The sequence below is a fragment of the Pogona vitticeps genome, chromosome 4, assembly GCF_051106095.1.
Source record: "Pogona vitticeps strain Pit_001003342236 chromosome 4, PviZW2.1, whole genome shotgun sequence".
NCBI classification, from domain to species: Eukaryota; Metazoa; Chordata; class Lepidosauria; order Squamata; family Agamidae; genus Pogona; species Pogona vitticeps.
This window is the reverse complement of record NC_135786.1, coordinates 104,210,751-104,232,420: the sequence shown is the minus strand read 5'-3', so window position 1 is coordinate 104,232,420 and position 21,670 is coordinate 104,210,751. Positions and strand designations below refer to the sequence as shown.

General features: G+C 40.2%; 1 protein-coding gene across 4 annotated transcripts; it reads right to left on the bottom strand.

The window, feature by feature from the left end:
- Window positions 1-4,385: 4,385 nt before the first annotated feature.
- On the bottom strand, window positions 4,386-21,050 carry ZBTB41 (zinc finger and BTB domain containing 41). Of its 4 annotated transcripts, none has more exons than XM_020784674.3 (11): window positions 20,953-21,050; window positions 17,025-18,212; window positions 14,466-14,673; window positions 13,332-13,401; window positions 11,900-12,047; window positions 10,814-10,943; window positions 9,953-10,048; window positions 9,263-9,369; window positions 7,864-7,969; window positions 7,284-7,372; window positions 4,386-6,293 (listed from the first exon to the last, which is right to left on the bottom strand). In XM_020784674.3, exons 2-11 carry the CDS (start codon window positions 18,136-18,138, stop codon window positions 5,635-5,637), a joined length of 2,727 nt encoding a protein of 908 aa, XP_020640333.3. In that variant the 5' UTR covers window positions 18,139-18,212; window positions 20,953-21,050; the 3' UTR covers window positions 4,386-5,634. The 4 variants fall into 4 exon arrangements, with proteins under 4 accessions (XP_020640333.3, XP_020640331.3, XP_020640334.3 ...); XM_020784672.3 differs by having other exon boundaries at window positions 20,865-21,040; XM_020784675.3 differs by lacking the exon at window positions 20,953-21,050 and adding an exon at window positions 20,511-20,602.
- Window positions 21,051-21,670: the final 620 nt, after the last annotated feature.

Here is a 21,670-nt window from a genome sequence, read left to right as displayed (position 1 = left end):
AATGGTAAGCGAGTATTTAATTTCAAACGAGTGCAAGGGACGGGGGGGGGGGGATAGAAATACGCTGCGCTCCTCCGTGAGTTGGCAGACCGCCGGGGCGCTGTTTTTTTGGAGCAACGGTGCTCGCGAAGGCTCTTCCCCCGGCTTTGCACTCGGGCGGTGACTTCGCAAGCGCCTTCACACGAGGAGACAGGAATTCCTGGCTCTTCAAAAGCGTCACTTTTAAGGAGGCCTAGAAAAACTAAGAGATGATTGCATGTAAAAATGTATAAGATGTGGTCTTGGGAGAAAGAGAGGGAGAAAAGCGAATGCGATGGGATTAAAGCAATGATCGCCCTATGAAAGGGCGGTCTACTCAAGACCATTCTACTTCATTGTACGCCGGCCAAGTTTGGGAAAAAAGCTACTCTAGGAATCGACTAGAGCCGCGTCCGTGGTGTTGCAGTTACTTTATGGGGAAAATTAAAGGCTGCGGCTACCTTAGCGGCAGAGAGCGAGGTAATATGGGATCCTTTGGGGCTTCATTTGAGTGATTTTAATGTTCACACAGAAATCACTCCAGCAGCCTATCTTAGAAACCTCCTGCAGCTGAAGTCGCCGCTGCAATGCAACACATCAGCAGTACGTCGTCTTATTGTGTGTTCTGTGCAGTCCAGTTGGGTCTGATTTATAGAGACCCTAACAGGATTTTGAAGGTGAAGTATTTAAGGAGTGGTTTTACCAGTTACATTCCCCCAGCGTGTTTTCATGACCAAGTCAGGATTTGAACCCTGTTCTCCAGAGTCCTGGCGCATTCATCATTTTATCCATTACTACACCACACACTAGTCCATTAGGCAGTCTTAAAAATTTTTCATGACCCCTGCCCATCTATCTACTGAGGAGCAGAGGAAGTGATTAATTGGCCAGTATCCTTAAGTGGCTTGTTCATTATTGTACATTGTATTCATTTGTATCAATATTGTGCTTCTGCACTTTTCCCTAGAGTTGGGCAGACTACTCAAGAAGTTTCTGCTCCTAACTAAACTCTGGAAAGGAGATTGAGATATGTTTCCTCTCCCTTATGCTTTCAAGGGAGAAATTAGCTGCCCCCTCCATGTTGCTTTCCATGGGCAACCAAAATTGTTTTAATGTGTTCTCAGAACTCTCAATAGCTGTGCTAGGTACTGGATCTAGAATTTGAAGTCCTTGAAAATGATTTCCAGATCAAAAGCCTTTTAGTTAGCTATTGAAAAAGATTTTTTAAAAAAAAAGATTAGAAAAACCATACAATAAAATTAGGCTAAATGCAAGAAATAAAAGAACTTGCAAAACCAGGAAACCAGCCTTTGGACATCAGCAAGACACTTCCACAGGTGCAAAACAAGACAAGTCTAAGCTTCTCTGGATACTTAACTAGTACTCCATCTTCTGTGTCTTTGACCAAGGGTGAGACATTTTTACAGTAACTCCCTTTTTTCTCCTGCACTATCTTAGTTTCTCTGCACTTGTCTCTCAGTTCACCTCTCTAATGCGCCTAACTCCATGTGTGTGTTCTGTGCTGTCAGGTTGGGAACAACTTAACTATTACTGACTTCACTAATTTAAATCTTACTAATATTCACAAAACCACTTCAAATATTATCTCGTTTGGATCCAACCCATTGCACTTACTCAGTACCTGATCAGATTCAATATACATTGACAATACAGTACAGTACTCTTGAGACCATTCATTCCTAGCCTTGCTGTGCACATACCCACCTACTTCTTGTACAAACTTGAAAACAACCATAAAACCAGGATTTATATGTGCCTCTTTGGACAAATCTTTTAAAACGTATCTACAGTTTTACATATTCCAGCTGTATCGAACAGTTAATGAGTATTTCTGGTGTATTTCAGGATTACGTTTTTTTAAAAATCTCAACCCTTTTGGATGCAATATTTTACTCATGAAACTACATCATGAGCAAGAAAAGAGATGCTATGAGTTTTATTCCATCTGTGATTGGGTTCTGTCTCCCTGATGGAGGCTGCCCCCAATTCCAAACTCACAACTGCTCTGCTTTAAATGCAATGTTTTATTTAGCATAACTGGTAACATCTTTACAACTAGTTCAAAAGGTTCAACTTCAGGTTCCAGATTTGGTATTTGAACAAAACCATTTCCTTGAACAGTCCACACTTTAGTATCTATGGTGGGGGGCCTCACTCATTATTCTCTTCCTCTGACTCCAGACAAAGGGGCTAATGTGGACCTGAGCATAGGCTGCTGTGACATGAGTGTTGGTCCCAGCAACCCCCAGGGTTCTCTCCCTCTTCTCGTCTTCCTGTCTCATCACATGGTGGCGGCTCTGGAAGCCATTCTTATTCGGGAGGACTGCCCCACTTGATTCTCCCTGTCGCTCTAATTATCTAAGCTTTTCTCTTTCTTCCAGAAAGAGGGTTTACAGGGTTGAAGTCACTTCTGCCTTTCTGCCTCCTCCTCCCCCCCCCCTTCATGGGTCTTCTTTTGTGACCCACTCCTGGCCTTCAGATTGCACTGGGGATTATCCTCTATAGCTTTTCTTTTTCTCCCTCAGGTGGTCTTCCCCCATTCCTACCCTCTCCTAGAGAATAAACTTTCCTTGTTCCCTTTCTTCAATAATAGACTCCTGACTCTTTGTCCTCTCCTCCCACAGGTGGTTCTTCCTCCCACAGATGGTTCTTTCTCGCCTCTCTCACTTCTGTCTCTGTTCATTTTTTATTCTCTTTTATCCTGCAGGCTCCTCCCCTCTGTTGGTTATTCTTTTCTTGGGCTTTCTGTTGACCCTGGGTTGTTAAGTCTAGCAGGATATTCCAAAACCTCTTTTTTGACAACAGTCTCTTTTGGGGAACTGGAAGTCTCATAACTGTCCATTTCTTAGGGAAGAGGGCTTAGCACACCAACAGGATTCATTGTTCTGTCTTCCTTCTCACACCATTAGTGAATAAATTTAAGAATTAGAGTGTTTATTAAGAAAAAAATGTATGAGGTACTGCATTTATAGGGAGTCCCAGATCAATTATCTTTCCAAGTCTCCAGACACACATTGGACAAAATCCTGTTGCTTAGTATAATAAACTCCATTAGAAGTAGGCCCATTGATCAAGGAGGATATGGTGAGTCAACTCCTCTATAAGTTCCATTGATTGAAAGGGTTCTGCTCTTAACTGCAACTTACTATATTAAATACAAAAGCAAGAGCAGGTGATACCTTTATTAGATAATTTGTATTTTAAAAAATCCTAGCTTTTGACCTATATTATTACTCCTCATCAGGCTGTGCAGCAATATATTTTTGATAGTGCAAGGGGAGGGGGGAAACGATATGGAATTTCCAAAAGTAATGGCAGATGTCCATCTCAGGTCTGTTTCTTAAAAGTGAGTTCCAAAATGTAGGCTGGAAACACAAGTTAGGAATCTAAGCTTCACATTCTACCCCTGGCAACTGTTGGTTGGATTTTCAGTCGCAACTCATCAAACGAGCTGGCAGGTACTCAGCATTTTCTCTTTCTTCACTGCCTTCTTTTGAAACTGAGGGTTCCTATCTTGTCAGGGAAAGAGGTTACACAGAAAAATGGCAAGCCCCCATCAGAGAACCGGGAATAAAATCTAGTCTACCTACTGTGCAAAACAAACTGAAGTCAAATTAACAGTATTATTTATTTATTTATTTATTGGACTTGTATACCGCCCCATAGCGCTACAAGCACTCTCTGGGCGGTTTACAATTTTAATTATACAGGCTACACATTGCCCCCCCAGCAAGCTGGGTACTCATTTTACCGACCTCGGAAGGATGGAAGGCTGAGTCAACCTTGAGCCGGCTACCTGGGATTTGAACCCCAGGTCATGAGCAGAGTTTTAGTTGCAGTACAGCGTTTTAACCACTGCGCCACAAGGCTCATTATCTAGTGGTTGATATTTTATTCAGTGTGCAGTCCTGCTTGGCTGATAAGTGTTCATGTTGCTTTCTAGGTGGTGCTCTGGGCCACTGTTCAGGTTGTCCACACAGTCTAGAAAATAAAGCTGGGTGGTCCTTGCATAATATAAAAGCAAGGGTAAGGGATATCTTTATTAAACCACAAAAATTCTAGCTTTCAATCTATACTAGTCTTTATCAAGCTGTGCACCAATATATTGTAGATAGTGCAGAAAAAAACATACAAATCCCCAAAGTCATGGCAGATGATGGTGCCACGTCTAGTTCTTAAAAGTGAGTTCCAAAATACAGACTGATAACATAAATCAGGAGTCTAGGTTTCACATTCCCCTGATTGCTCTTGGTTCTCTGATTCTCTAGTCCTACTATTGGCATAAACAATTAAAACAATAAATCTTAGGGATGAATTGCTGGTAATTAAGAAGTGAACAAGTCATCTTTTTGCAACAAAAAATGTTTAATTTTTTTTCAGGCTTGAAGAGGCCTAGGAGGATCTCCACAGAAACCTGAGGGGGCTGTATATTGCCCTCTACAACACTGTAGAGGTACACATTGTCAGAACCTTTAAATCAAATTTATTCTATGGGAACAGGATATGTAATATTGGTCAGTGCTTGTGGCAAAGACTATGTACTCTTAGCTCTAGTACTGTAAACCCTTGAATTTATGTCTGAAAGCCTATATGGCTATTTAACCAACTCTTATTCATCAGTTTAGCTGACAAACATTGAGCAAATTTTACTATAGATTTATCCTGGTTGAATATCAGATCATACGTACTTTATATCCCACAAACTACATGTAGGTAAAATTAATGTTTAAATTCTGAATTTGCTTTTATGCATATTCTAGGTATGACAAGAGACTGACAAATATAATGAACTTCAGTACAAGATTCTCAAGTGTTTCAGAGACACCCCCCCCCAAAAAAAACCAGTCTAGATTACAACAAACAAGAAAACAAGCTATGTGTATAAGTGATGGCTAATATAATGTCTAGCGCTCAATAGAAATCATGTAAGCCTTCCTTATCTCCAGCAGATTTTCTTCCAAATGATCAAGCTCACAATAAATGTGAGCCTGGGCAAATAAGGAGGCTTCTGGAGCTTATACAGTCACATACTTGCCTGTGGACTTCTGGTAAGTATCTTAATACGTTGGCACACTTGTATTCTTTCCTTCTCCTACTGATGTAGGTGATGGAATTCCATTTACATTACTGTGGCCTTTACGTAGTACCTCAAATTTTGATTCATAGTTTTTTTTTCTTTTGGTAAAATGTGTATGGTTTTATAAATTAGTGTGATATTTATTTGGGACACAGCTAATCTCTAATGAGCAGACATGTGTGTGTGTTTTTTACTGTAAACTTCCAAAATATTTTCACATATGAAAAGAAACAGACAAAGTTAAACACACAAAGGTGAACTGTGCTCCACACTTAATCAGATATGCCTTTAAGATACCTTGGCCCTAGTACCTTTCAAAACTCTTTAAAAAATCTATATAATTTTTAAAAACACATGATGAATATACTTTGAATGCTAAGCTGCTGCTTTAAAAACACAACACCTTTCTTTTTGTTCAGCAGTTTTCAGACTGAAGAAGCCAAAGAAAATACTAACAATTATGTTAGCCTTCTGACATCTTAATAGCTAAATAGAATGTCCCATTCTATTAAACATGATCATGAATGGTCATTATTTGAAATATTCTGTACAGAAGAGGCTGTATCAAGACCCAGTAAAGTACCGAGATAAGACTGCTCTCTAGGATCCAGTATCTGTTCAGGTCTGACTGGATGAACTATATTTGCAGGCTGTGGAGTAAGAGTATATTTTTCTAAAAATGCCAGATCTGTTGTTTGCTGGTAATCTGTTGGAGGTGGCTGTGGAGGAAGGATGTTGCTGTGAGGTGAGGATGTAACTGGAGTGGGATGTTGTATCAGCTCAGATTGAGTTTCACGCATTCTAACAGGTATCAGTGTTACTGGCACACATACGTCTGGGGATACATTCTGCAGCATTGTTTTGGTTTCTCCTTGGTACACCGTGCTCTGTTCCATGAATGGTTTAGAATCACCTTGAAAACCCTTATCATCAGGTGTATACTGGCTTGGCAAAGAAGTGATTTTTTCCTCCAACTCTGGGCTTACAGATCCTTCTGCAGACTTTCCTCCATGAACATGGTCAGTATGGTATTTTAATTTGTCTTTCCGTTTAAATGTCGCATTACAGAACTGACAGTTAAAAGGGCGAGCATCTGAATGAATAACCATGTGTTTGGTTAATGTCTTCTTAATTCTGAAGGTCTGGTTACAAATTTGACATTTGTATGGCTTCTCACCTGTGTTAAAAACTCAGTATTAATAGAGTAAAAGTAATTCCTATTATGCCAGTTCTATATATTCTTTTTGGTTGCTCCACTGCACACATAAATATTTTAAGTAATTTCTATAAAATACAGACTGCCTAATATATTTTAAGGATCGGCACCAACAGAGCAGCCTTTTTAAAGAATAGTATCAGCTTTTAGAAAACAAATTCCTTTACAAGGAAAAACCCCAATCTGTTAAGCTGTAAAAATGGATGTGTTGTATACATTGTTACAGAAAATAGACGTAAATAGACTATTTTATGGGAACCTGATTCCTTAACTAGAAAAGAGGGATAGAAACAGAAAAGTACTTTGTCAACAGTATTTCCACTGAGAACTAAAATGCCTGGTGGTCTTTCTGTGCAGAAAGGCCATAGACAGGTGAGTTCCACAGAAAACTACTGTACTGTACAATCTATAAAATTATACCAAATGGCTAATCTTTTCATAAGATAGATTTTGATATGAGTACATACAAGTACACTATTACTCATGTGACGTCTAAACTCACTTTTAATAGCCAGATGCTAAGATACACTATCTAATTCAAAAGTCTTTTCACTGTAATATACATCAACTAACTAACCTCGGGCTAGCATATCTGTGTTACCAACCAACTACTCTTTGTTAATTATTGATGACAAAGAAATGAGCAATGTGTGTACTTAACAATATTTAAATTGTACGCATTCTCTACTCACCCACCACAATGTGTACAATTGCTGCTAACCAAATCAATACCCCATGCTTTCATTGAAGTGGGCTGCAGACCTCAATGTTTTAAGCCAGTTTTTTTTAAAAAAGTTTTCAAAGAGCCACAAGGTTTTTTGTTGTTAGAAGTAGCCAAGAAACAAGTAAAACCTAAACAATCACTGAAACGGACCTGTGTTGTTTTCTCCTATTATTATGAATATTAAATGTTTAGAGATGGCTGGTCTACAGTAATATAAATCTGTTTACCTGAATGTGTCCTAAAATGCATTTCCAGACTTGATTTTCCCTTAAAAACTTTCTTACAGACTTCACACTGATGAAAGGTTGCTTTGTATCTACAAAGAAGCAAACATGAGTTACAAGATCAGCAGCCTATCAAACATTTTCAGTGCTTACCTGCACTATATCACTACCCAAATGTTCAACCTTCAGCTTTTCCTGCTTTTAAATTGTATTTTGCAGGCAGATGTAAATGCATTAGACTGCTTCTTGTGTACCATTTCAATATGTTCACAAAGAATGGATACATAGAAAAATGCACAATTTTTCAAATGGTTCTGTTCTCTCATGTAACATATACTGCTATGGTCTCTTTTTTAAATCAAACAGCTTGTGTTCACCAATACAAAGACACTTGTATCAACATCAGAGATAGCTCGTGGACAAGTTGGGGGAACACTGATGGGACATAGCTATTTTTCAGTGCAATGGATCATAATTTATCTGATCATGGTCATTTTATTTAACCAAGGCCATTCTGTATGTGTTAGTCTACCCAACTGTTACTCAAGTTATTGATATCCTTCAGAATTAAAATTAAACTTACTTTTGCCACACTTTCTCTCCCAGATGAACACTTTTATAATGGACAGTGAGGTGGTCTCTTCGGCCAAAACATTTTCCACACTCCTCACACTGATGGGCCTTTTCACCTAATGCAAACCAACATAGCCGACATCATTTTTATTAGCATTAAACCTTGTTTAGCATTATGGTCATAAGTACAGCTCATGTGCTTCCTCCTGTTTTTGGGATGGAAGAAGAGATCCAAAGCTTCTTTTTAATAATTTTATGATAAGTCAGTGTAACACTCAACTTTAGATAATTCTTGATTGGTTCATATTACATTTAGTTCAATAAGCTGGAGATAAACCACTGATCTGGCTTTTTTCATAGTAGTAATTTAAACTAGCTAGAGTTCACCAGGTTCAAATGTAACAGAAAACTGTTCTATATTAAATGACTGAAGTGATGCTCCTAGAATTCAGTTACTGGTATCTAGAACTTTAAAGGCAAAATAAACTGGTATTTTGACCCCACCCTTTTGCTTTTGAACCAACCCACCCCTGGAATGCGACCCTTAAGAACATCTCTAAAAATCAGTTCAGCCTTTGGCTTCCCCACCCTTGCCTGAGAGAAGAGCATACTTTAAAACCATTCTATGTTTCTCTTTGGCCTTTGGGAAAGATTAGCTTTCTAAACACCTTTCACTTTTTCCTGTTACACTTGGTATTTGTTGTCACCAGTTTATATGAGAATAGGCTGTGTTTTCCTCCACTGTTGTTCCATTTTGTAACTAGAAAAATTCTGACTTGTAAAGAGAAAGAATAAAAATGCACCAGCAAACAGAACTGAACATTTCTGAAAAACTAATTGTTTTCATACAAATGCAACTCTTATGAGCAGTTCATACTATTGTATGTCATCACTATATTCTTCAATGCTGTGACAAATCCACCTGTTTTAAGAAAACTCCATCAGGTTTTGTGATGAAAAAAACCAGTTTAAAAAACAACAACTTTGCCATGTTTCTTCCTATATATATATTACATTGGCTCCAGAACAGCATTTAGCTTAGTTATATGCATAGGAGGGAAGAGGTCAGAATGAATCTTAATGATTCTTTGGAGAACTGGCAATCCACTGGAACAGTATAAAGCACAGTGCAAAGAGCTGCAGAGGAAAGCAGAAATATTGCCTCCCTGCTGTTTCTTCTGCATGGAACATCTGCTGGATCCCAAGGCCTTCAATGAATGGAAGAAACCATTCTGTCTACAGAATGGCTATTTTGGATCCAGCCCTTTTATACATGGACACACATACCATCTCTGACCACTTGCCTTAACATGATGGGAAATGGTGTAAAAGACCTTGAAGCAATAACTAAAAATGCTATGCCCCAATATTCTTTTACAGAGAATGCTAATGCCAGTGTCACTGCCGACCTGAATGTATCTTCTTGTGTTTTGTTAGATGGTCATGGCGAATAAATGTCTTTCCACATTCTCCACATTCATACCTCTTGTCATCATGATGGACTCTTAGATGAAGCCTGTAGGAATAAGCACAGGGTTAGACTTCAGTAGTTCATATGCATCATATTAAAACAAATCTGACATGATACAAATTTTCAGACACCAGTCTCCACAATTAGAACAGTGATTTAACAATAGCTTGACACCCCATGAAATAAGATGCCACACTGTTCCCAGGAACACAGAAGTGTCCATGAGTTGCTATGTTTCTGCTGATTTTTGCAATGTTCTGTATACATGAACCACAATTTAGCCCAACAGATTAAGTTTAAATACTTTTGGATTACAGGATTGTGGGGAGGGAATGCATCAAAGAAGTGCAATTTAGGCTTTAATTGTATACTAACGTCACTGGGGCTGCATACATAGCAGAAATCTACTCATGCATAGGTTTGCACAACTGGTACCCAGTTTTTTTCTGAATTCTGAATATTACAGGAATTCTAAAAATTGTTATAGAATTCTAAAAACTGTTATAGCAGGCTTTAATTCATTGCTATTAGCTGCTCTGACATTATAAATGAAAACATATAATTTCAATAAATAATTCCAGACTATTTTCTACCAATTATTTAAAAAACACAATTTAACTAGTATTACCTATATGAACTTCCATGACGAAAACTCTGTCCACAAATACTGCACAGATGAGGCTTCTCTCCACTATGGATTCTTAAGTGCTCTTTCAAAGTTGTTCTAGGGGAAAAAATGAAATATCAGGAAGTTTTCTATATCCTTCATGATGAATAGTTCCAGTTAGAGTGAAAAGTACAAAGGTTAGTATAAATGGAGAAGGGGGGAAATAATTCAACAGAAGCCATTCCTGAAATGCATCACTCATGAGGCAAGTCCTTCATTCCCTCTCGACTTTCAGAGGGCTACAACTTGGTAAGCATAACCTCCTTCCCTAAGCATTATCAGAGAGGAGACTGGGGAGGAATGTGGTGCTCAACACTAAACCCACACCACACTATTTCAGATATTCATCACTAGTGTTAGATGACAAGGAGGGATATTTGGGTTTAGGAAAGATCTACCTGGTCAGACTACTGAAGAAGACAACTCTGCACTGCAACATTTTGTTGCGCCTCCTAGCAGTATTAGAATATGATGAAATATGAAACTGCTTTTTAGTATTTCTACAGTACATATTTATGCAAAAATGGCACTTCCTATATTTGAAATCTGCCTGGTTCTGGTATCATTTAATTACTAGCTTCAAATAATTTACCTGAAAATCACTGGGTAAACACTAGTTAGTTCCTAGCAGAGGTGACAACACACTTTTGTTCCAGACCACTTTAAGACTAATTCTGCCATTGGACTCTTGAGCAAGCTTATAGAAAACCAAAATATTAGGTCAACCTCTATTTATTTTACATACCTCTGTAATATCGAGACATATAGTAGAAAATTTTAGTACTGATTTACATGACAGAATGTATATATTTGCTCACCTACCTTTCTCTAACTGATTTTCCGCAAATAAAGCATGTCCATTTTCTCTTTCCTCCATGAGTACATTCAATATGACGCTTCAGGTTTCCAGTGTCATTAAACTGGCGACCACAAATATCACATGGGAAAGGTCCTGAGAAAGGAAACAAAAACAAACTAAAAAAACACAAACTAAAAGATTGGTAATTTGAACTAGTAGATTATTTCATAACAAAAGATGTTTTATTGGAAGATAAGAATGCAAAGCTGAAAAGAAAAATCAACTTATCAGCCCTTTAAAACACCACATGCATAGACACACAAACATACCAGAATTTGCATTTCTATGTTCATGTTGGCAAACATTGTCCGTACTCTCTATGAAACCACTGTGTTAATACTTAACACCTACTTCAGATGATACACTCCAGTTCATAACACTGGACAGGCTGACAAAACAACAGAGGTAGGCTTAAGATAACTGATGCATCCAGAATAAAGAGTTCTTTGAAACAGGGAGCACATCCCATCTTATCACACTGTGTTACTACACTAAAACACCATTCACATTTGTATGAATAGAAACAAACTGATCTGTGTTCTTAGCAAAGAACATTTCTTCCCCATTCCCCAACACCACCTTTATAAGCTGCCTTGGGTTTCTTAATTGGGAGAAAGATGGGATAAAAATAAAATGACATTATATAAATGAATAAATAAGCAGAAAGAATCTGTTTGTCCTCAAGAAAATTAATTAACTTCTGTACAAGAAATAAGCAAGTAGAAATCCTTGTTTGAAATGCTGAGCTCACCTGCTTTCAAGCTTTTCATTACATAAACCATAGCAGCAAATAAAATAAGAGTTACAGAAAGAACTAATTAAAACTTAATCTGCTGGATGTATTCTTCCCTTGGAGATTCAGCTTACTGTGTCATCCCCAGCCTCCAAAACACTGAATGCTGGAGCAATTCTTAAACAAATACACTTAAACATAATCTTGTAAGAGACGTGCCCAAGCTAGGCACTGAAACTTCACCCATTTTAACAAATATACATTGAATAAAACATATTTGTATTGAACAACTTCTATTAAAATTAAGTTTTCATACCTAGATGGAACTTTTCTTGATGCTTCAGCCTGGCAAAGCGGGATTTAAAGTGCTCTTCACAATAGATACACTTGAAAGGTTTATCCTGAGTGTGAAGAATCATGTGTTCTTCCAGATGAGGCCTTCTTGTGAAAGATTTATTGCAAATCTAAAGTGACAGATCATCAAACCCAACTATTAACCAAAAAGGCCCACTGAAATTTGTCAAATACATAGTCTTCCTGGACAATGGCAGGGAAACAATAATAATAAACAGACTATTTTTTAAGACGTGATAATGCAATGAAACAAAAAATTGGTCTAAAAGAATATTATCTTCCTGGAAATGTTATATAACACATGTTGTAGATTAACTACACACGTATGGAATATTCACTTTGTTGTTTCCATTTCTTCATTTCTGCATTCTGTAAAATTATCAGCATGATGGAAGAATGACTGAGCATACTATTACTAATTAGTGCTGTATTATTATTTCCTGTGAATTCATGATTGGAATTACACAAATCAAGACCCCACTAAATTTAAGGTGTTATTTTTTAAATCTAAGCCTGTTCTGAACTTCCGCTGTACTATAGCATAAAGCAGAGGTCGACAACCCCCAGTTTGTGGCCCGGTGCCAGTCCATCGCCTGAGCTGGACCAGGCTGCGGAGACAAACCTCCCACCCCCCACGCACTCCCCTCCCCACAGCTCCTTTGCACATGCATGCGTGAGCCAGTGCTGGTGTGAGCATGCGGTGTGAGCGCTCCCCCACCCCTTCATGCATGCACCTTCGTGAAGGGGTGGGGGTGCGCGGGCATGCAGGTGCTCTTGCACATGCATGAAGGGGTGGAGGAGCGCTCATGCTGGTGGGCACACACCCCACCGCTTTGCGCATGCACCTGAGACCATGTGCCCAAGAGTACATGAGCGCCCACGCGAGCGGGTGCCCCGCCTTCCTCAGAGGCTCAGCTGGTCCATGGTCCCAAAAAGGTTGGGGACTGCTGATATAAAGGATTTATTCACAAGTGCACATAACAGAGTGCATGATCACTCCATTCAATTTATGAAGCATCAATTACCCCCCACACACACACACACACACTGATCAAATATGCTAAAGATATGACAACCTAATTTATCCTGAAAATAAACTGCACATTTCTCAGGCAGTTTTTAAAAAATATAGAATAATCCAAGACTATGAGGTACAGCTTTCTTCCCTCCAGAGTTTCTTGAGATGCCTTTTCCATTCTGCTTTCATGTGCCTACGTATTTTTCACAAAGGAACATTTTAGAACAGTTTCCAGTGCAACATGAGAAGCCTGAGAGATTAAAAACCTGAGAAGGCCATCACAATGTACAATGCTAGCTATCTGTGAGACAGATTATTTTAAAAATTAAAAACCCAAGAGTCAACTGCTCCCCAGGAAAATCAGAGCCGTGCTTACATCACATTTCCAGCCCTCACTTTTTTTCTTCTTGATGGAGAGATACTCTTGGATATTTTCAGGATGAAATCTGGGGAGAGAGTGATTAGATGAGAAATCATTTATTTAGTGAATATATTTTAGGAAAGCATATCAGTATGAACTCAGGTACTCTTTGCTATAGTGCGTAAGCTGTACTATGTATTTGAAAGCTGCTTCGGGAACCGATTCTTCGCAAAACGATGTTTTTCTAATAGCTGATCGGTGGTTTCAAAATGGCCACCGGGTAATTAAAATGGCTCCCCGCTGTGTTTAGGGACAGATTCCCTGCTTTACAGGCAACGAAAATGGCCGCTCCTATGGAGGATCTTTGCTGGACGGTGAGTTTTCAGCCTATTGGAACGCACTGAACCGGTTTCAATGCATTTCAATGGGCTTTTTATTTTCGCAAGACGATGTTTTCATAAGACAGCGATTTTCGCGGAACAAATTAACATCGTCTTGCAAGGCACCACTGTATGTGCATTGCTGTGTGTGTTCTTTCTTCATCATATGTGTAGAATTGTGTATGTGTGTGTGTGTGAGAGAGAGAGTGAAGGGGCGCGAGAGAGAGAAAGAAAGAGAATTGGTCTCAAGGTTTTCAATTGAAGAATGAGACATTTAATAAAATGCACAGGTCTCTTGAACTACAATTACTATCATCCCCAGCCACCACAGACATTAGCCATGCTGAGGGTGGCAAGAGTTTTGTTCATGCTTAGCAAGAGCACTGATGGTCCAAAGTAAGGTGTCAGGGCAGCTATGATTTTGTTCCTCCTAGCATTTTCAACATTGCTGCTGCACTTTTATTGAGTATTTTTCATCATTTACTTTATTGTTTTCTGTTAAGGATCAAAGCTCTGAGGTTCTTTTATGTTATTTAAGATGTTCCTTTTTGATCACTTAAGCTATTAAGATAGTTTCCTTCTTCTTTAATTAGGGTTGCCTAATTAAGCTTTGACAAACTCTAGAAACCAGCTTAACTTTGCATATAGTTGCCACGCTTTGTAAGTGGACAATTCTTCATAACTGTCTATATCAATGTACTTTTATCCTGAAAGAAAGCATATCATCACAATACCTAACCACAATGCATCAAGTTACATTCATACTTGCCTCTTTATATGCTTTATCAGAGTCTTTTTGGTGGCATGCAATTTGCTACAGTATGAACATTTGTGCTCCTTTTTATGAAATTCCATTTCACTGTTGTGTTTCTTTCTGTGTACAGTTAAGTTAGATTTGGTTGAATAGCGCTGATGACAAATATCACACTCAAAAGGCTTCTCACCAGTGTGCACCCGAGCATGGCTCTCAAATTTTCCTACAAAATAAACCACTCGCATTAGATTACACAGCCCTGCTAACATCCACAAGGACCAAACATAAACATTAAGTTTTGTTACATTTCTGAGGGCTTTTCCAAGTATGGTATCTCAGATTACAATGCATTATGAAAAAGAAAGCTATTTTTCAAGGAAACCTTTCCATTTTGGGAATATCTTATTTCTCAGTTAGAAAACTGGACAGGTAGAGTGGTTTGGTGTTTCAACTATAGTGGTATATCACTGTCATCTCTCCCAGGCCACCCACCAACAGCTCACCACTTATATACAGCAGACTCTCACTGGAACTAAAACAAAATGCAAGGTGTTTTGAACTCTTTCATCAGTTTCACCACTGGAAGCCATGCTTGAAAACTAAACCTCACATTTATAATGCCGTGACTAATTAATTCCATCTATTTTGCTAGATTCCATTTGACAGCCTACTTGTGACCCCTTTCAAGTTGTGGAACAGACAGCACTCAAGACATTAGAAGAAAAACAACCACCCCACTACAGGACGTGAAAGTGGTGATCTTAACTCCTTCCAGAATGAAGATTATTCTTTAATCCCAGTGGACAATACAAACCCAATGTTTTTATGTGTTACTTTTATATTAACTAAAAGTGTAGGGCAGCAATGGGGCTACAGGGCTGCACTGACGCTTCCCACTAACTGATGCACCTTTTGTGGTTGCAGCTGAATTTGGAACTGGAATGGCATTGGAAAAAAAAAATACCACATTTCCTTCAATAATATAGAAGTTCCAGCACATCTTAGTGACAAGCAGTCAAATACCAGGAGGCTGGTTAAAAAAGGGGGGGGGGGCATGAAAAGTTGCTACACCATGCTGAAAGGAAAGTGTACTTTTTCACTGCTGCCAGTACAGCAAATTCAGGGGCAGCATGGGCCCTTGGAGGCACGACATTAGACTGTACAGCTTGATGTAGCCCATAAATTTCCTGTATTGTTCAGATTTGTGACCACTTCTGGGAGCACAGAGAAGTGCTGGTACAGTCACATAATGGGTTAGTCATAGTCTGAATTGGTGCCTTCATATGGGAGTTGAACATGTGGCCATAGTTGACATGACTGCAGCAACTCTCTTGTGGCCTGTCGTAACTGCATAAATTTTGGCAGCCACATCACAAGCTGCAACTTCAGCATCAACCTGAGATTTCAACTGAGTTGCAAGACACTCTTCAGATTCAATTATGTGTCTGGCCGGAGGAGCACAGGAATCATCCCTAGATGTAGATCTCATACTCTCTATTCCCCTTTCTCTCAACAGATCAAGGATAAGGAACATTTGCCTTACAAATGTAGTTTTACTGCAATTTCCATCATCCTTCGCCACTGGGAAAAGCTTCTGTAAGACTACACATGCCCAGCTATAATGGTTGTAATACCACCGATAAAGTCATGACTCACCTGTTTGAAATCACTGATTTATTTATTTATTTATTTATTTATTTATTTAATTTATTTATTTAATTTATTTATTTAATTTATACCCCACCCATCTGGTCTTCTTAGAAAAAAAATCAAATGTTAAAACCTCTGCTTACACCTATAGCAACATATTTTTCAAAGATGCCATGTGCTCTTAAAAAAAGAAAAGAAAACCTGCAAGACAAATAAATGGAATTTCAAGGCATTGTTTATATGAGATTTTTCCAATTCTATCTTCACATGTTTTCATATGAAAGCATTAATAGACAATATGATGTAGTGTTCAGTTGCTCAATACCACTTCTACATTTAAAAAGACCAGTATATCACTGTGTCAGAATTTCACGACAAGGGATCTTGCAATAAACTGGAACATATGAAGCTCTAATTTGCTAGTTTTTCTATTACTAACATTTGTTGTTTTACTACTCTAAGGATGTCAGCTGCACGCTTTGCTCCATACTGAGAATATTTCTATAACAGAGTCAGCATGATCTAGTGGTTGGAGGGTTAGATGATGACTTAGCACACCTGGGTTAAAATCTCCACACCACCATGAAACTCATTAAGTTACCCTATATCAGTAGTATACTCTCAGCCCTACCTACCTCAAAGGGATGCTGTGCAGTGGGACAGAGAGCCATGGGTGGAGTCATAAGTTCTTAGTTTAGAGAAAATGTGGGATATAGATGTAACAAATAATAAATACATGCTGTAATACTCATCCCTACAGATGATCTTCACTTACACCATATAATGGAATGGATCCTTTTAGAAGCATGAGTAATGGGTGGGGAGAGCCCAAGGAAATGGCCAAGAAGCAAAGCATAATATGGAATTTACTTCCCAACTGACCCCACTTGCAAAGGAAGAAAGAAAATCTCATTCCACTCTTACCTGCTCGATCAAATGTTTTATCACACTTTGGACATTGCAAACGTTTTTTGCTGCGGTTTCGAACGATGACTGGAATATATGTGGAGAGACTGCCTTCAGAAATATTTCCTGCCAGACCACCTGATTCTTGGCTATCATCAGGTTCTTTTTCACTTTGCTCTTCAGACCTGGTATCGCCACCTGAAGTGTCATCTTCTTGCCTGTCTTCATCCGTATTATATTCACTTCCACTACTTTCAGAGTCATTGTTCGACTCACTGTTTTCCTTGACAGGAGGGACTTTATTGCTCTCAGATGCACTTTCATTGTCACTCTGATCAAACTTGGCTGGACATTTGCGGTTTCGCATTGATCTCCTAGTAGAAGTATCGGATCTCTCCACCATTTTTAGCCGATGTTCATTGCCACATACAGAAGATGGGTGCGCTCTGGACAAGTGATTTTCTAAGGCCTTCTTGTAACAGAAGTTGCGACTGCACAAGGTGCATTGGTGGTTGCTTGGTGCTTTAGCTAGTTCACTGAACTTTTCTACCTGTGACAGACATTCAGTTTTTTCTTCAGATTGTGAAGTGGAAATACTTTCACTGTTTAGCAGCTTTACCGCATCAATAATATCTAAAAACTTGGCTGCTTCTAGAACTAGAGGAATTTCATTGTTATAAACAAAAAATTCTGATGTGTAGAGAAATTCAAGCAGATGACGGAAAACTGAATGAGTTACATGATCCAAAGTAACAACATTTGTGCTTGGGTTTTTGCTTAAATAAGCATGAAAATAACTACTGCCAACAGCAACAACTACTTTGTGGGCACTGAACTCTTTCCCATCAACAATGATGACAAGATCACAAAATGATGGCTGCTTCTGTCGATCATCATTTAAGTATTTGAGCAGATTTCTGTTATATTGCAGGGAACTTAAAAGCTTTTTTTGGTTCAGAGATGGAAAGAGTTCGTTGGAACGCACAAACTGGTCTGTAGCAGTTATGTCTGCAGAACTGACAATAACTTCCTGCACAGAATCTATTACAGGAATCTTACCAGGAGATTCCCTCTGGCGACCAGAATGTATTTTATCACCTAAATTTGCAGTGAGCTTTCTCCTTTTCTTCATTGCACTTGTGCCACTTTAAAAACAGGAAATTCATATGGAAGCCAAAAAGTTTCAATAATAGTTGAAGTTATTACCTACAAAAAGAGGGGAAATGGTTGAAAAGCTAACCATGCAGTATGTGTAAATTATGCAGAAGAACTACAATTATTTACAAACAAATGTTGTTGTTTGAAAATATACATATTTATTAAAGTTTTAAAACTTGGCACTATCCCCTACTTGACGGTCCGAAATCCAATTTTTTATTCAGTATGAAATATTCAAGTGAACACATACCCACAAATACTTGCAAATATGGACCACTTTGAAAATGAGAAACAGTGTCCAGTTCTTGAACACTGAAATCCTTGGACATGAAACAAACAGTGACTGGGTGAAAGCAGTGACTATTATGGTGCTCCCTCTTCCTGCTCCCTCTTACTGGAACAGCAAGGAGAATTAGTCTCTGGCCATAGAATCCCCATCACTGACCTGTCCAGAAAGGGATTTCAAGTAAGCAATTTAAGAAGATTAGCTACTTAGTCCATTACCTGTCTGCATTCTGCACAATGCAGAGACCCAGTCTGTAATCAGAAGCAGGTGCTTACATGAACTTTCTAGGAAATACCATAGTCCCACTCCACCCTGTTACAATACCCAGAAGCTGGGGTGGGGACAATAATAACAACCACCCGCTTTTCTTGCCTGCTCCCTCCTCTAGACCCACTCAGAAGCATGCCACATAATGAGACACAAAGGCACTGAACAAGCAGCTCAAACATTAGTCTTTCCCTTCTCATGAGGAATGACTGGGCAAATAATGCTTGCTGCTCCCTTTTAATGGTTGAACCACCTTTCCCTCCAGATACTCTGCCTCCTTCCCCATCAAAGCTCTTAGATAATGTAGCAAGAACAGGCCACAGTAAGGGAGCAAGAGGTGCCTGTTCCATATAAAATGAAGCACCACCTTTGTCCATTCACTTGCCCTCCCACACTAGGTTAATACAAAAGACTGGGCTCCTTTCACCTGCTTCCTTTATCGGGTCACTCAAGCTGCAACTACACTGGCAAGCCAAATCCAGAGCAATTCAGCTTTGCTGCAGCTTGATTTGCACCCTATTTTATGCTTGTTTGGATTAGAAGATCACACCGAGATAGCAGATTGTTTTGATGCCAGTGTCCATGCTGGTTCCTCAGTCTGATGTGATTTGACCTGCATCACAGCCCACCTTCCTTTGATCCCCTCCTCTGCTGATCCCCGTCTCTCCTATGCAAAGCTGGTGGGCTGTTTAACGTGTTGTACAACACTAGGAAAAAGGGACAGTTTTCCAAAAATTTCCATAATATACACATAGTAGTCTGCAGTAGTTCATCAGGGTTGTTTCTACTGTATGTCTCTTATTGTCTGTGCAAAGTTGATCTATTGCTAAACTAGTACATATATAAATGTACTGATGAAGTGATGTAACACATCTTAATTTTTTTAAAAAAACATACACTTTTAGATGACTAGGAAGAAAAATTGGAATGGGTTTCCCTTCTGTTGAAATGTACTGAATATGCCCAGCTCAGTACATTGCCAGAATACCACACCACCTCACATCCTTTTGGAAAACATCCACTCAAATTGTTCCAGCTTTAAGAAAAAAAAAATTGAAGCCTGCAGTAGCAGAGGGGGGGAAAAAACAATGTCGGGAGAAAAAAGTTCAGACTGATTCAAATTGATTTCTGCATTGTGTGATCAAGAGGGAAAAAGCAATTCCATCCATTTTACACCTGCAACAAAGCCCATGGCATTTGACCACGGAGTTGCAGTCTCAGAGGAGGTGCACAGAAGAGTGAATGAGTGGTATGGTGGGTTGACTGTTTGCTCCTTCAGTGACTAGCTTCATGTTCCACTTGTCCAGGGAGATGGTATAGGCTGCCAAACAGGAAAACATGGCTGATCATGCTCTACCTGTAAGACCTCACACGTTTTTTGGATTGCAACTCCAATCACTGCCAATCAGAGGCTATGCTGGCTGGGGACAATGGGAGTTATAGTCCAGTCACACTTGTTGGCAGAACGTATGCTTAGAACCAAGCCTCCTTGCTAAGCAGCTGCTGCCCTCTCCTGTTACACGTGTTCCTGGTTTCTCCTCAGAAGCAGAACTCCCAACAGGGGGCAGAGAAGGGATTGCAGGCGGCTTTTTTTTTCTTTTTGGCTGCCGCCGCCGCTACAGAAGAGGAACTCTCAATAACTTTCAGACCCCATCTCCTTTCCAGGGGTTGTCCCCCCCCCAAAAAAAACGCAACACAGCTTCCTTCCTCCCCACGCCCCCATTTTGCCAGACCCCCCACGTTTGAGATCTTGCACAGACAGGCCCTTTCAAGAGTCAAGCCCATCTACACACCTCAGAGGCCACGTTCACGCGCGCACAAACGGTACACGATCCTGAAAACCCCAAATCTGGAGTAAGAGAAGAAGACTAGGAACGGCAACCCAGCCCCTGGCAAGAGCCACCTGGGGGCGCGAAACATACCGACCCCGCGTCTCCTTTCGGTGGACCCTCACCCCCCCCCCGCAAAGCAATCAGAGTACACCATGACAGCGCCCCTCGGAAACCCCCCTGACCCGACGCAGCCAGGAAAAAAGGGGGCGGAGCCTCTGGACTTGCCTCCCCCCCTCCCTCCCTTCCTATCGCGAGAAGGGGGTGAATAACAGGCGCCTCAAAGGCCAGCAGGGCGCGAGCCAAAGACATACACACCTCTCGCCCACCGGCAGTCAACGTTATCAGAGAGGCCTCAAAACGCCACCCTTAAAAAAAAAAAAAAAATCCGAGACACTTGCCTCACCGACAGCTCGTCCCCGCCCACTCTCACAACTCTCCTCGCCATCACTTCCGGGTTCCGGGGAAAGGCTCAGGTCAGACGCAGCCTCCGTGCGGGAGGAGGAAGCGCCGCGCGCGCGTGTGTTTACGGTTGGAGTCCCGCGCACGTGCAGGGAAAGGGGAGGGGGCGGAGCAAGAGGGGAGGCGAGTGACAGGTGGGTCGTTCCACCCCTGTGTCGAGAGACAGCCAACGCGCCCGCTTCCCAGTTCAACTTGGGGAGGCTTACCAGACTAGCGCGCCATAGAGCTGCATGGAGAGAGCAGCTCTGTCATTTTTTATCAAAGAGTTATGAAGTGGGCGGGGCGAGCGAGACCACTTCCGGTTTGGATGCGGACTTCCTCCACCGTGGAGGCGCCGGTGGTAAAACTCAGAGGTTGGGCTTCTTGTAAAAGTGAGGGAAAGACCCCTCGAAGAGAGAAGGGGCGAAGTGTGAGGGCTGGGAAGATGGCCAGGCAAATCGCAGCCCTGCGTTTTTTTTTGCTCCCCAGAGTTCCCGGGTTATCTAGGCTCTACTTTGGAGTCATCTTTCCTTCCTTCCTTCCTTCCTTCCTTCAATTTGTATACCACTCTATTAGTGTGAGGCACAATTCTGGATGGTTCACAGTCGGCTGACAACACAATAAAGATAAGTCATGGTTGTGGGTTTTTCTGGCTCTTTGGCCGTGTTCTGAAGGTTGTTCTT

Coding starts and splice junctions, on each gene's coding strand:
- ZBTB41 (XM_020784674.3), bottom strand. CDS start 18,138: ATGAAGAAAAGGAGAAAGCTCACTGCAAATTTAGGTGATAAAATACAT. Junction 12,048..13,331: donor GTGAGGGCTGGAAATGTGAT/GTAAGCACGGCT, acceptor CTGTCACTTTAG/ATTTGCAATAAATCTTTCAC. Junction 6,294..7,283: donor GCATTTTAGGACACATTCAG/GTAAACAGATTT, acceptor TTTTTAACACAG/GTGAGAAGCCATACAAATGT.